The 14,687-nt window shown below is 43.2% G+C and overlaps 1 protein-coding gene across 1 annotated transcript; it reads left to right on the forward strand.

Annotated features, from left to right (window-relative positions):
- The first annotated feature begins 5,506 nt into the window (after window positions 1–5,506).
- Window positions 5,507–7,008, forward strand: LOC136229668 (tabersonine-19-hydroxy-O-acetyltransferase-like). Its single transcript, XM_066018587.1, has one exon. The coding sequence runs from the start codon at window positions 5,507–5,509 to the stop codon at window positions 6,941–6,943; it is 1,437 nt and encodes a 478-aa protein (XP_065874659.1). The 3' UTR covers window positions 6,944–7,008.
- The last annotated feature ends 7,679 nt before the right edge of the window (window positions 7,009–14,687 follow it).

Consider the following 14,687-nt stretch of genomic DNA (forward strand, 5'->3'; position numbering starts at 1 on the left):
GAGTAAAGATAGATGTCAGAAAACCGCTGAAACGCTTCAAAAAAATTTGTAAGGCAGAAGCTGAACCAATGTTCATCCAATTCAAATATGAACGGATTGGAACTTTCTGTTACCTGTGTGGCATGCTAGGACACGCTGAAAGATACTGTGAAAGGCAATCTGAGGAAAATAGCAAAGAGATAAAAAGAGATTGGGGACCGTGGCTGAAAGCACCAGTTAGAAGAGGGGGTGATCAGAGTGGAGCAAGATGGTTGAAGGGGACAGGAGAGCAGAATGAAAATCCGAATATGCCAGGAGGAAGAAGGTTCATGCCTTTCAACCAGATTTTTAGACAGAGGCAGGGGGTCCCGTTTACTACAGGGGCGTTTGGAAGTGGACCAGGGAGGTAACCAGGGGGCCAGGGAATGACATTGATGAATCAGAATGGGATGAATGATAATGGAGATGAAAATATGATCATGGATAGTGCTGAGGAGATCGCATTGAGAATATTAGAAGATAGAAAACGCAGAAGAGGGGAGGAAGAGGGCAGAGGAAAGAATATCCAGGGAACAGACACACTAGTTGGGTACACATTCAAGGAATCCCTTTCCACATTGGATAAGGATTGCTTAGGTGAAAATGAAGCGGCGAGGCCTGGGGTACAGGTCTGCTGAGAGGAATGATGTGCGTTAGTTGGAACTGCCGAGGATTGGGGAACTCTAGTGCAGTTCGGGCATTGGGGGAGATGATCAGATCATGCCAACCTAACATTGTGTTCCTTATGGAGACTTTGGTTAAAAGTCGAATGGTTACAATAAGTAAGAAGCTGAAATTTGATGGTTGCTTTGTAGTGGAAAGCAGGGGCCATAGTGGAGGTTTATCGATGATGTGGAAAGCAGAGGTGAATCTGGATATTACAAAGTTTTCAGACAGACACATCGAAGCAATAATTAGGAATGGGGAGGAGGGGGATTGGAAGTGTGTACGATTTTATGGATACGCATACAGACAATTACAGGCGGAATCTTGGGAGATCCTTAAAATCGTAGCACATGATGCATCACTACCCGGATGGTGATGGGAGACTTTAACTGTATTCGGGATCAATCTGAAAAGGAAGGAGGAGCATAATACCCGGAAAACCTAATTAGAAGATTTAATTCAGCACTGCAGGAGTGTGGACTTCATGAAATTAGACAAGGAGGTAGCCCGTTCATATGGGAGAGAAGTAGAGGTACACCACGATGGGTCAGGGAAAAACTTGACAGAGTATTTGGGAATGAGGAGTGGATCAGTCAATTTCCAAGACACAATCTAAATAATATCATCACAAGTTATTCTGATCACTACCCTCTAATTCTAGCTCTCACTGAACCAAAACCAAGAGGTAAACGTGGAAGGTTCCGCTTCGAGCAAGTGTGGCTGCAAGAGCCTGATTTCGCAGAGGTGGTGAAGAAGCAGTGGAGGTTTAGTGCTAGTAGAAATATGCAGAAGAGATTTGAGAGGTGTACAAAGGTGATGGAAGAGTTTGGGAAGGGGTGCAGAAATCAATTTCTGAAGGAAATTGAGGGCCTAAAAAGACAACTTGTGAAATACACAGATAGAAGAGATGAATGGGCTATTAGAAGGATGAAGGAAGTTGAGCAACAACTCAATCAGGCTCTTGAGAAAGAAGACACCTTCTGGAGACAAAGGGCAAAACAGTTCTGGCTGACGGGAGGAGATATGAATACTAAATTCTTTCATGCGTGTGTCAGAGCCAGGAAGAAGCAAAACCAGATTTTATCACTCCAGGAGGAAGATGGGCAGATTGTAAAAGAGCATGAGGGGTTGAAGGAGCATGTTAAAAAGTACTTTCAGCAAGCTTACCAACAAACGGAAGACTGCAATCTGGAAACGGTTAGTGTTCTTACCCCTATTGTCTCGGATAGAGATAACATACAGTTAACTAAACCGTTTACCTTGGAGGAGTTCAAAGTGGCTATTTTCCAAATGCACCCTGATAAATCGTCGGGTCCAGATGGGCTTAATTCGGGATTTTATCAGTATTTTTGGCCAGAGATTGGGAAGGAAATTTTCGAAGCTTGTAAGGGATGGCTAGAACGCCGGGAATTCCCGGCAAATTTGAATGATACAATTATAGTGCTGATTCCAAAGGTTGACTCTCCTAGAACAATGACAGATTATAGGCCTATTGCACTGTGCAATGTTTTGTATAAAATAATCTCAAAAGTCCTTGCTAATAGGTTAAAGTTAATTCTACCTAACCTTATTGGTGAGACCCAAGCAGCTTTTTCCCCTGGAAGGTCAATTATTGATAGTGTACAAATAGCTTTTGAAGCTATACACCATATGAAAAGAAATAACATGGGAGTACAGGGAGATGTAGCTCTAAAGATTGACATTAGCAAGGCATATGATAGAGTGGACTAGAGATTTTTGGAGGCAGTATTGAAAGGTATGGGTTTTGATGAGGTATGGATCCAGTGGTTAATGCTATGTGTGACGACGGTTTCATACTCGGTATCAGTCAATAATGAACTTGCAGGGGCCAATGAATCCAGGGAGAGGAATCCGGCAAGGAGATCTATTATCACCATATTTATTCATTCTGTGTGAAGAAGTGTTATCCCAACTAATCTACAAAGCTGAAAGAGACGAATTGATTAGAGGCTGTAAGGTGTGTCTCGGAGCCCCTGTGATATCACACTTATTCTTTGCAGATGATAGCTTCTTGTTCTTTGGGGCAACAGTTGAGGAAGCAGAAAACGTGCTGAGAATCCTGAAAGACTATGAAAAGGCATCAGGGCAAGCTGTGAATGTCAACAAATCAGGTATCTTCTTTAGCACAAATGTTAAGAGAGAGGTAAGGGAGGGAATAAGCGATGTGTTGGGAGTGTGGTCCCCTTTAAATACAGGCAAATACTTAGGACTACCTTCCTTGATTGGTAGATCAAAAAGAAGTTTATTTTCGTTCCTTGTTGATAGATTAAGGAAACGGGTCAATGGTTGGAGTTTTAGATTCCTATCAAGTGCGGGTAAGGATGTATTTATTAAAACGGTAGCCTAGGCGCTGCCTACTTTTTGTATGAGCACCTTTCTCATCCCTAAATCTATTTGTGAGGAATTACAACGAATAATGAATTCTTTCTGGTGGGGTAAAAAGGAGAATGGGACAGATAGGATACACTGGTTTGAGTGGGAGAAAATGTGTAGTCCAAAAGAGAATGGGGGCCTAGGGTTTAGGGACCTTCAAATGTTTAATCTTGCCCTAATCGGCAAACAGGGATGGAAATTCATATCTAATCCAAATGTTCTTGGCAGTAGATTGTTCAAAGCTAAATACTTCCCAACTGACAATTTTCTAAACTCAAAGTTAGGCAGAAACCCTAGTTTTATTTGGAGGGGTGTTTGGAAATCGATTGAAGTGTTAAACCTGGGTCTGAAGTGGGAAGTGGGGAATGGGGAATTAATTAGAATTTGGAAAGACCCATGGGTGGAGAGGGAGGGGTCGTATTTATTGGAGAATAGAGGGCCGGAAGGGTTGGGGGATATGAGAGTGGCGAATCTTTTTGAGGGAGAAACCAAGGTCTGGGATAGGGGGAAGTTAAACGAACTATTCTCAAGAGAGGAGATTGAGGCGATAGACAAGTTGGTAATACCTAAGAGAAATAGACCTGATAGACTGGCATGGCAGTTTACAAAAAATGGGTGCTATTCATCTAAATCGGGTTACAGGGCTATAGAAGAAGGGAGGTGGGAAAGGTCACAGAGAGTGGAATGGAGTAGAATATGGAATGTTCCAATACCGCCTAAAATAAAGTTGTTTATATGGAAAATGTGCTCAAGATGTCTACCGATGAGATCGACATTACGGGCCAGACACATGGCGATACCAAGTCATTGTCTAATCTATGAAGTGGACCTAGAGTATAGCTGGCACTTGTTTTGTGCATGTCCGTATGCGTTAAATTGTTGGCAGAGTATGGGGGTTGATCCACCAGATGGAGATTTTGATGATGCTGTTGATTGGTTCAGTGAAAAGTGTATTAACGGAAACGAAGACTACCTAACAAGGGTTATCAGTGTGCTGTATGCAATATGGCAGCATAGAAATGCTGTTTTATGGAAGGAAAAACTGATACCGGCGGATATAAGGGTACAACAGATCAAACAACACATACACGAGTGGAGAAAAGCAAAGGAAATTGGGAAAAATGTGAGGGCAGGAGGGGGACAGCAGGTCGAGATTGAAGTTGAGGAAAATGGGAGAGGGGAAAGGAGATGGAATGGAACAGAAATCGGGAATGAAAGAGGAGTTGAAGGTATGGCGGAGAGCAGGGAAGTAAGAAGGCAGGGGGGAAGAGATGTAACGGTTGAAAACCGAGAGGGGAGGCGGGATTGTCTAATTAACAGTAGAACTGAGCCGTTGCAGCAGCGTGTTCATGTAGATTTGCAAGAACAGCAGCAGCGCCCTCCTAGTTCTGCAGAAAACCGAGTAGTACAGCAGAGGCGGGGTAGAGCGGACGTAGGGGAGAGATCGCAGCAGGCAACTAGACAGGAAAGGCCGAGGCCGAGCGCACATAACTCACGAGTACAGCACTGGGAAAGACCAAACATGGGCAGACTAAAGTGTAATGTGGATGGTGCTGTGTTTCAAGAATCGGAGTGCTGCGGGTGGGGGCAGTGGTGAGGGCGGAAGATGGTTCATTCATGGCAGGGGCAAGCGGGATAATACGAGGGATTTTTTCGTCTCGGGTTGTGGAGGCAATGGCATTAAGAGCGGGATTAGAATGGGCATTAGAAGTAGAGCTCGATAATGTCCAATTTGAGACTGATGCCCAGATAGTAGCGAAGGGAATAAATACAGATGAATTAGACCTATCTACCTTTGGAGATTTACTAGAAGATTGCAAGGAGCTAATGAGAAATAAGACGTTTTCTGTGTCTTTTGTTCTGAGACTAGCGAATAGAGCTGCACATCAGATTGCTAGGCAGGCTCTTTCCAATGCTAGTCCTTATTCGTTTTTTGATTTGCCGGATTGGCTAAGAAGTGTAATTAATGAGGATATTAATGCCTCCATTATTTAATTAAAGAAGTTTCATTTCAAAAAAAATAAAAAATTATATAATTCAGAAAAGCTTCGTTGTCTTTGCTTATATTTTTATATATTTTTTTTCTATCCGACATAGAATAGAAAAAATTAATTGTTTATAGTTTATGTACAGATGAAATAGAGGGAGGGGAAACATTTTAGATTGTGATATGTGGATTTATTAGGTGTTTTGTTTGTTGGTTTCCTTTTGTTGCTGGGCTTTTCTTTGGTCTGTTTCGTTTATTGTTTTGCTGGTCTTAATGATAGATATATATTCTTCATAAAATAGTGTTAGAATTAAAAATTCCTGTCAGATTGTGACAATAATAAAATTTCTAAAATTGTCTAAGATCAAATTTGTTCTGAATTTTTCAGATAAGTAGAATTTCCCAATAAATTGATGAAGTACTGATCCATTAGCTAAACAAATGGAGATTATGAAAACAGAAGCCATAAAACCATCTTCTCCAACACCAATTCACCTTACCAATGTCAATCTTTCCCTTATGGATCAATTTTCACCTGCAGAAGCCTATATTTCCAGGGTCCTTTTCTTTTTCATCAATGGAACCAAACACCAGGACATATCTCACCTGCTCAAAACTTCACTTTCTGAAACCCTCAAAACATTTTACCCATTTGCTGGCAGAGTCAAGAACAACAAAGTAATCGAATGCAACGATGCGGGAGCTATTTTTGTCGAAGCAATATCTGATTCTGATCTTCACAGGTTTCTCCAAAACCCGGAAATTAATGATCAGCTGACACTAAAGAAGTTAATACCATTACAAGATCAATATAGAGGCACTTTACTGCTTGTTCAAGCTACCAATTTTGCCTGTGGTGGATTAGCACTTGGGGTTTGCATCTCTCATAAGATAGCAGATGCTAGCTCCCTTTGCACATTCCTCCAATTCTGGAGTAGAGCAACAACTGCAGCTCTTGGGTCTAACCCCCTTGTCGAAGAAGATCCCGAAAAACGTCCTCTATTTAACGCGGGAACCATCTTTCCTCCGCGGGATAACCTCCCTTTTTCAACCTCAGGTATCAAGCTGAAGATGGAGAAATGTGTTACAAAGAGATTTGTGTTTAGTGCATCAAATATTAATCTCCTGAAAGCTAAATCAGCAGGCAAAACTATCGAAAATCGGACTGGAGTCGAAGCTGTTACGGCCTTGATATGGAGGTGTGGAGTGAAAGCATCAAGATCAACAAGATGGAAGGAAGTAAATCGAACTGCTTTAGTCCAAGCTGTGAATATACGGAAAAGAATGGTTCCTGTCATGCCTGAAAACACCATTGGAAACGTGCTAGGGCATTGTCTTTCCATGGGGGAAGAAGGTGGGATAGAATTGGATAGCTTGGTGATTCAGATGAGGAAAGGAATGAAAGAATTTAATGAAAATTATTTGAAGAAAGTTCAAACAGGAGATGTTTTCTTGGCAGTTTGTGAATCTTTTAAAGAAATGGGAAGCTTATTAAAGGGTGAGCTATGTTGCACGGACACGGACGTAGATGTAAAAACGAAAATGGAAACGGAAATTGAAACGGATAGAGACACTTCCACGAAATGCAGAAACACTGCTAAAAAGGAGTGTCTGTGCAACATAGAGGGTGGAAATTTGGATGTCTATATAGTATCAAGTTGGTGTAGATTTCCATTCTATGAGTTAGATTTTGGTTGGGGAAAGCCTACTTGGTTTGCTGCTATAGAAGCTCCTTTCAAGAATGTTATTTCATTGATGGATACAAGAAATGGTGATGGAATTGAGGCTTGGATTACTTTGACGGAAGAAGAGATGACATTTTTCCAACAAGATCAAGAATTGCTTGCTTTTGCTTCTTTCAATCCTAGTATCTATTAAATCTAATTCCATTTTCTCATCAATATCATAGTTGATACTGTTCATGTATTAGAAAATAGGGCAACTCGAACATTTGTAATGGTATTTATATAGAACACTGATAGTAAACCTTAAATGTGTATTTACATAATTAACCTCTATTACCCTCTATTACCCTCCTACAGGTTAAGCGTGGAATTTACAAATGCTTAACTTCAAACAAAGTGCTCGAAGATAACGGTTTAATGAAGATGTCGGCCACTTGATCTAACGTGTTGATGTACTTGACGTGAAGAAGTCCTTTGGAGACATGATATTGGACAAAGAAAAAGTCAACTTCAATGTGCCTGCTACGATTGTAAAAGATTGGATTGACAGTAACATAAGTGACAGACAGATTATTATGACATAGTAAATGCGGAGGGCCAGAAGGGAAAACCTAATAAGTTCCTTGATAACAATATGGAGCCAACCAATTTATGAGGCACCAGTAGCTAGAGCTCGATATTCAGCTTCACTAAAAGAACGAGCAACAGAACGTTGCTTTTTGGAGCACCAAGAACAAAGGAACACAACTGAGATAAATGGAATATCCAGTAGTACGACGTGCGATCATCAGCATTACCAGCCCAGTCAGCATCAGTAAAACCATGAAGAAATAATAAAGATGGTCGATGAAAGAAAATTCCATAATTATGAGTTAGGTGGAGGTATTGGAGTAAACATTTCACTCCTTGCCAATGGTGTACAGTAGGAGCATGCATAAACGGAGCCTTTTTTTGTTAACAGTAAAGGAAATGTCTGGTCGAATGAAGGAGAGATACTGTAAACTGCCTAAGATACCCTGATACAATGGGTATCTGTGAATAGTTCTTTTTCCGTAAGCATAACACACGTAGAAGTGGAAAGACCTTTGCATGTTGACATATTGTCTTTTTATAACAGTACTCCAATGTATTGGGACTGATGAAGTAATAAGCCAGAATCAGACCATTGAGATTCAACTCCCCAAAAAAACTTAGGCAACCAAGGTTACGAATGGAAAAAAAATTCAGTAACCTTAGAATGACTTCTTGAAACAAGTGAGACTATGAACCCATCAATAAGATGTCATCAACATAAATCAAACAGAAAATGATAACCTGAGGTGATTTGGACAAGTAGAGAGAGGTGTCAGCCTTTGAACAGTTGATAGAGCGTATGCATCTGTGAATCGTTGATAGCGTAAAGTCTAGCGGTCGTATTTCTCTACGACGGATATATGGATATTATGATGAGTGTTTTAAGGCTATGGATGTGGTCTTTCTAAATGCTCTAAATTCACTAGACGTCACTACTTAGGGGCAAGTGTACCCCGTCGTATCAAGTAATAATCTGGTTAAGACCGGGTATCGAATCCGCGGGATTTATAACTGCAAGTATTAAACGACTCGGTTTTATACGTTATTTAAGCTGTGAATACTTTGAGGTTGATGTGGGAACCAACTACAAACTACTCCTAACTAGAGGCAAATTTATATAACAAAACTCTACGAAATGATATGGATGACGATAAGTTATAAATATGACAAATAATGACTCCTAAAGTATATACGATTAACGATTTGCTCTTGCAATGACGACTACGTGTAGTGTGACTGACCCGTGAAGTACTTAGACTACGTGGTTCCTAGTCAAGGCGTGTCTAATTCTTGGGACCAAAAATTAGGGCCCGTAAGTTCCGTGGCTTGTCAATTCCTACGATTTCCGGAGCGTCACTTCCGGTAAGGCAACACCTATATAAATCCCTAAAGATAGCCCGAATGGCTTCAGAAATCGCGTTTTCCTACACTATTACGAGTATCAAAACAAGTAACAAACATCAACACATATATAGAGAAGAAGATTATGAATCATAAATTATAAATATGGAGAATGTAAAATATGAAATACAGCAAGCCTAGTACATAGGAAGAGTACAAGCTAATTAGCAAGTGAAAAGGGGAGAATCCACCCTCGGAACTAGCTAACCGGACTCAAGGCCGTCTCTTAGGACTTGGAGGTGGAGCTTTCGAGCTTGGTGAACGGAGAAGGAACGAAACTTTGACGGAATGCCAGAATCAACGAACAAGCCCGAAAGGTGATAGAGTTTTGCTAAAATAAAGCCTAAAAACAAAATCTAAAACTATAATAACAAGATCTTAATATATAACACGAGTTTGTATATCAAAAGGGGTGTGTGAAATGAGTGCTAGTCACTCCTATTTATACACATCAAGCTAGGGTAGATTTGTAATTTTACAAAGTACAAGCATGGAGCAAAGCACGGAGCAACATGATTTTGTGCATATTTCCCATTCCTACAAGCATGGAGCAAAGCATGGAGCAACATGATCATAATGACCCATTCCTTCAATAATTTCCTGCATGTGGACTTAATTCGGGTCTTGTTGTCTCGACCACGCCCCGCGTATAGTGATATACGCCGCGCGTGTTTGAGCTCCTAGCATTTTATTGCTTGAAATACACCATTTACGCCTTGCGTATCCTAAAACACGCCTCGCGTACCGATGGTTGACTTAAGAGACAATACAGTTTGACGTTTATGATTGGGCTCATCATTGCATCTACGCCCCGTGTAGATTAGGGTACGCCCCGCGTATCAGTGGTTGGATCCCACGTGGAGTCTGCGGAAAGGGCAATTATTTCTGACTTAATGTTTCACGCCCCGCGTAAGGGATGAGGCGCCCCGCGTATGGAGTGGATTTTCACTCCTTGCTCGTACCTGAAATACAAATCTCGAGAGCCGAGTTGGCTTGATGTTTTTATTTCCTAAATCAATAAAAAACAAGGAAAATTAACCAAAAGCACGGAATTTATTTTTATTTCGTTATTTTATTAAAACACTCTATTTTTGTAATTAGACTTATTTATTTCATCCAAAATTAACCCGTAAATCACACTAAACGATAGGGGTAAAATACCCCTATCAATCGTCTGTGCCACATTCGAGGAGCTTGTTTGAGAACATACAAGGATTTGTTCAGCTTATAGACATAGTGGGTTACTACGAATCAGTAAAGCTGGGGTGATGCGGACATCCTAACTGGGATCACTAATCACGCGCGCCCTGGCGGATCCTCAGACATCAGATCCACGGAGGTTGTACCTGGGAGGGCAGATCTCCTCGACATACGAGCGGGGCGAATCTAAGAGTACACAAGGAGGCGTATCAACATCTCCCCCTCGGCGGATCTCTATGTTACTTCCTCCCGAAGGAATTCACCAACAACCCTGACACGCCGTACCTGTACCTTTGTACTGCCTGTCGGGGCGTATTACCTATTTTACCCTTCTGTTGTTAACCTTATTGTAACCCTAGTAGGGGTAGTCCTTGTCCTTTCTCGTATCTTTAGGGGAAGTATTTAAACCCCCATTTTTGTAAGGATGAGGCAACTTTTAATCAATCAAAATCATTCTCTTTGAGAACTTAAGGTTTATACCTTGTTATTGGGATTCACTCCTTCTAGTTTAGCTAGAGAAGAAACTCTTTATTGGTTTATGATTAAAACCTCCATTTATCGCTTTCAATCTGTATCAGTTGGTATCAGAGCCGATCGTTTCCTGACCCGAAACTTCTTTTGGCAATGGTTCAACCCTGACAACCGCAAGACTCCATGGAAACCAGTGACCGGAGATATGAGGAGCTGAGGGAGCACCTCGCGGAGCAGATCCAAGCCAGCCATTAGCGGCAGAAACAAACCGACCAACGGTTCCTGGAGCTAGCCACCTACCTAGAAAACTTCAAACTGGAGGTTCTGGCTCTAATCCGACCAACCGCGGGAGGCTCAACCCAGAGAAAGGAAGGAGTCCCTGAACCGCAGCTTCCACAAATGGGTCCTAGGGATCCTGAGGTAAGAAGACCCAACTATGTCTTTGTGCATAACGCGGATAGTGATGGTGATGACTTTGAGGGTATTGGGGATGATAATACCGTTAGAACTATAAGGGATGTTGGGCCTGTTGACAACAGACGTGTGGATGTTGCTAGAGTATACCCAGGTCTAGGAAACTTTGATAGAGATGATGCCTTTAAGCTAAAAATAGACTTACCGTCTTTTGGAGGCGAACTGGATATAGAAGGATTCTTAGACTGGTTATCGAAAGTGGAACGTTTCTTTGAATATGCTGGGATTCCCGATGAGAGGAAAGTGAGGCTGGTGGCGTATCGCCTGAAGGGTGGCGCATCAGTTTGGTGGGATCAGATGAGGGAAGAGAGAAGAAGAGGGGGCAGAGATCCGATTAGATCTTGGCTACGGATGAAGGCGATGTTGAGGGAGCGGTTCTTACCGCCGGATTATGAGCAGTATATTTACAGCTCCTACAGGGGATGCTCTCAAGGGACCCGAAGTGTCCATGAGTATACATCAGAGTTCTTGAGGCTTTCGGCGAGAGCCAACTTGTCTGAAACTGAAAGCCAAAAGACCTCTAGGTATCTAGAAGGGTTGAGATACAACATCCAGGATCGTATTGGCACACAGATGGTGGTTCGGGTACAAGATGCCAGGAATTTAGCCCTCAAGGCTGAGTCTCAACTAACTGGGAGATCCAGGAGATCCGCCACTACTGAGTATACGCCTAGAGGAAGAGATAACGTGAAGTCTTATGACAAAGGCAAGCAGGTGGCGAGTGCCAGTGGGGCCAAGGTTAACAGTGTGGGAAGAGGATCTGTTGGAGTTACTAGGCCATACAAGGAAGCACCTATACCGCCTAAGAGCAACAATCCGTATGCGAGGCCAGCACCTTTCAAATGTTTTCGGTGCAATGAGCCATGCCATAGATCCAACGAATGTCCTAGGAGGAGAAGCGCCAACATGGTGGAGAGGTATGAAGATGACTATGACAAAGGGGATGAAGTATTTTGTGAACCCTTGGGAGAAGATGATGATGAGGCGGATGAAGAGAGATACGCCATTCATGTGGTACGGCGTTTTTTAGTCTCCAGCCGGATAGAGGGAGATCAGAGGCACCGACTATTCAGGACCCGCTGTCTCGTGAGAGGTGGGCAATGCAATGTGATAATAGATAGTGGGAGCCAAGAGAACATTGTGAGCAGCAGCGCCGTTCGGAAATTCGGGTTGTTGGCGGAGGCGCATCCCGACCCCTATAGGGTGGGATGGATCAAAAACGTGGGTGAACTTAGGGTGACCCAGAGATGCAGGGTACCTATTGCGATTGGTGATTACAGTGATGAAGTCTGTTGTGATGTGGTCGATATGGATGCCTGCCACCTATTGTTGGGCCGACCCTGGTAGTTTGATAACGATGCCACCCACGCAGGAAGAGAGAACACTTACAGATTTGTGAAGAATGGGGTGAAGTTCGTACTTATGCCAATGATGAGAGAGCCAAAGGCCGACGAGAAGTCTACCTTGGTAGTCTGTCCTACACACTTAAGGCGAATCACGAACCCTCCCAAAGGGGCGAAAGGGAGATGCCAACTGAGGTGACCCGCCTACTTGGCGAATATCAAGATCTGTTCCCTGAGGAATTGCCACCTAGGTTACCACCTTTGAGGGACATCTAACATCATATCGATCTTGTGCCCGGGGCTAGTTTACCAAGCGTTCCCCATTATCGAATGAGTCCAAAGGAAAATGACATCATGAGGCAGAAGGTGGAAGAGCTCATTAAGATGGGATACGTTAGGGAAAGTATGAGTCCATGCGCCATCCCAGCCCTACTTACGCCTAAGAAGGATGGATCTTGGCGGATGTGTGTGGACAGCAGGGCTATTAATAAGATCACTATCAAGTATAAATTCCCTATTCCAAGGTTGGATGATATGCTAGACCAACTTGGTGGATCCCGAGTTTTCTCCAAGATTGATCTCAGGAGTGGTTATCATCAGATACGAATTCGATCTGGGGATGAGTGGAAGACGGCTTTCAAGACCAGAGATGGATTGTATGAGTGGTTAGTAATGCCATTCGGGATGACTAATGCCCCCAGTACATTCATGAGTCTGATGAATCAAGTGCTTCGCCCAGTGATTGGAAAATTTGTAGTTGTGTATTTTGATGACATCCTGATTCATAGCGAGACCTTGGTGGAACATGTGGAGCATTTACAGATAGTGTTTGACCTGTTAAGGAAACACCAGTTATACGCCAACACTAAGAAGTGTGACTTCATCATGGAGAGCCTGGTTTTCCTTGGGTTCGTGATTAGTGGCGATGGGGTCCAAGTTGATGGGGAGAAGGTAAGAGCCATCTGGGAATGGCCCACTCCGAGAAATGTGGGGGATATCAGAAGTTTTCATGGGCTAGGAACATTCTATCGCCGATTCATCAAGAACTTCAGTGCTATAGTGGCCCCGTTGATAGAATGTTTGAAGAAGGGAAGGGGGTTCGAGTGGGCGGATGCCCAAGAGAAGAGCTTCGCCCTAATCAAGGAAAAGCTGAGTACAGCGCCAGTGCTGGCGTATCCCAATTTTGATAAACTGTTCGAAGTTGAGTGTGATGCCAGTGGAGTTGGGATTGGTGGTGTCTTGATGCAAGAAAAGAGGCCCATTGCCTATTTCAGTGAGAAGCTCTGTGAAGCACGGCAAAAGTGGGCAACGTATGATCAAGAATTTTATGCTGTAGTAAGGGCGTTGAAAGTGTGGGAGCATTACTTGGTGGGAAAACAATTCATCCTCTACACTGACCATCAAGCTCTCAAGTACCTGGGAAGTCAGAAGCAACTTCGAAGCTCCATGCATGCCCGGTGGTCCGCCTTCATAGATAAGTTCCCCTATAAGCTTATCCATAAGGCTGGAAAACAGAACAAGGTGGCGGACGCCTTGAGTCGAAGGGTGTCACTAATCAAGACAGTAAACCTGGAGACCGATTGTTTTGAACACATCCGAGGAGAATACTTGGCGGATCCTGATTTTGGCAGTATCTGGGAAAAGTGTCAGCACCAGCATGGGGATGGGGCGTATCACCTGATGGATGAGTATCTCATGAGGGGCAACCAACTTTGCTTACCCTGCACTTCCATCCACGAAAAGGCTATTCGTGATCTACATGGCGGATCCCTTGGAGGACATTTTGGGCGAGACAAGACATATGAAGCAGTGAGTTCCCGTTATTTCTGGCCTAAGATGAGGAGAGATGTTGCCTACTTAGTAGAATGATGCTATATTTGCCAGACCGCCAAGGGACGCACTACAAATACTGGATTGCAGTTGCCTTTGCCTGCGCCAGAGACCATATGGGAGGATCTGTCCATGGACTTTGTCCTAGGGTTACCCAGAACTCAGAGGGGCATGGATTCCATCTTTGTCGTGGTTGATCGGTTTTCAAAGATGGCTCACTTCATACCTTGTCGTAAAACCAATGATGCCTCAGCGACTGCTAAGCTATTCTTCAAAGAGATTGTCAGGCTACATGGCGTACCTAAGAGCATTGTCTCAGATCGTGATACGAAGTTCCTCAGTCACTTCTGGCGAACGTTGTGGGCTCTGTTTGATACGTCTCTGAAGTTTAGTACCACCGCCCACCCTCAAACAGACGGACAGACTGAGGTGGTCAATAGAACTTTGGGAAACTTACTGCGCAGCAAATGTAAGGATAAACCCAGGATGTGGGATGTGGTTTTAGCCCAAGCTGAGTTCGCCTACAACGGCTCTGTACATTCGGGAACCGGGTGATCCCCATTTGAAGTAGTATACACGAAGACCCCGAATCACGTCCTCGATATAGCCCATCTTCCTAAAGGAAACGTGACTTCCAACCAGCTG

Source organism: Euphorbia lathyris, chromosome 5, assembly GCF_963576675.1.
Source record: "Euphorbia lathyris chromosome 5, ddEupLath1.1, whole genome shotgun sequence".
In the NCBI taxonomy this organism is placed as follows: Eukaryota; Viridiplantae; Streptophyta; class Magnoliopsida; order Malpighiales; family Euphorbiaceae; genus Euphorbia; species Euphorbia lathyris.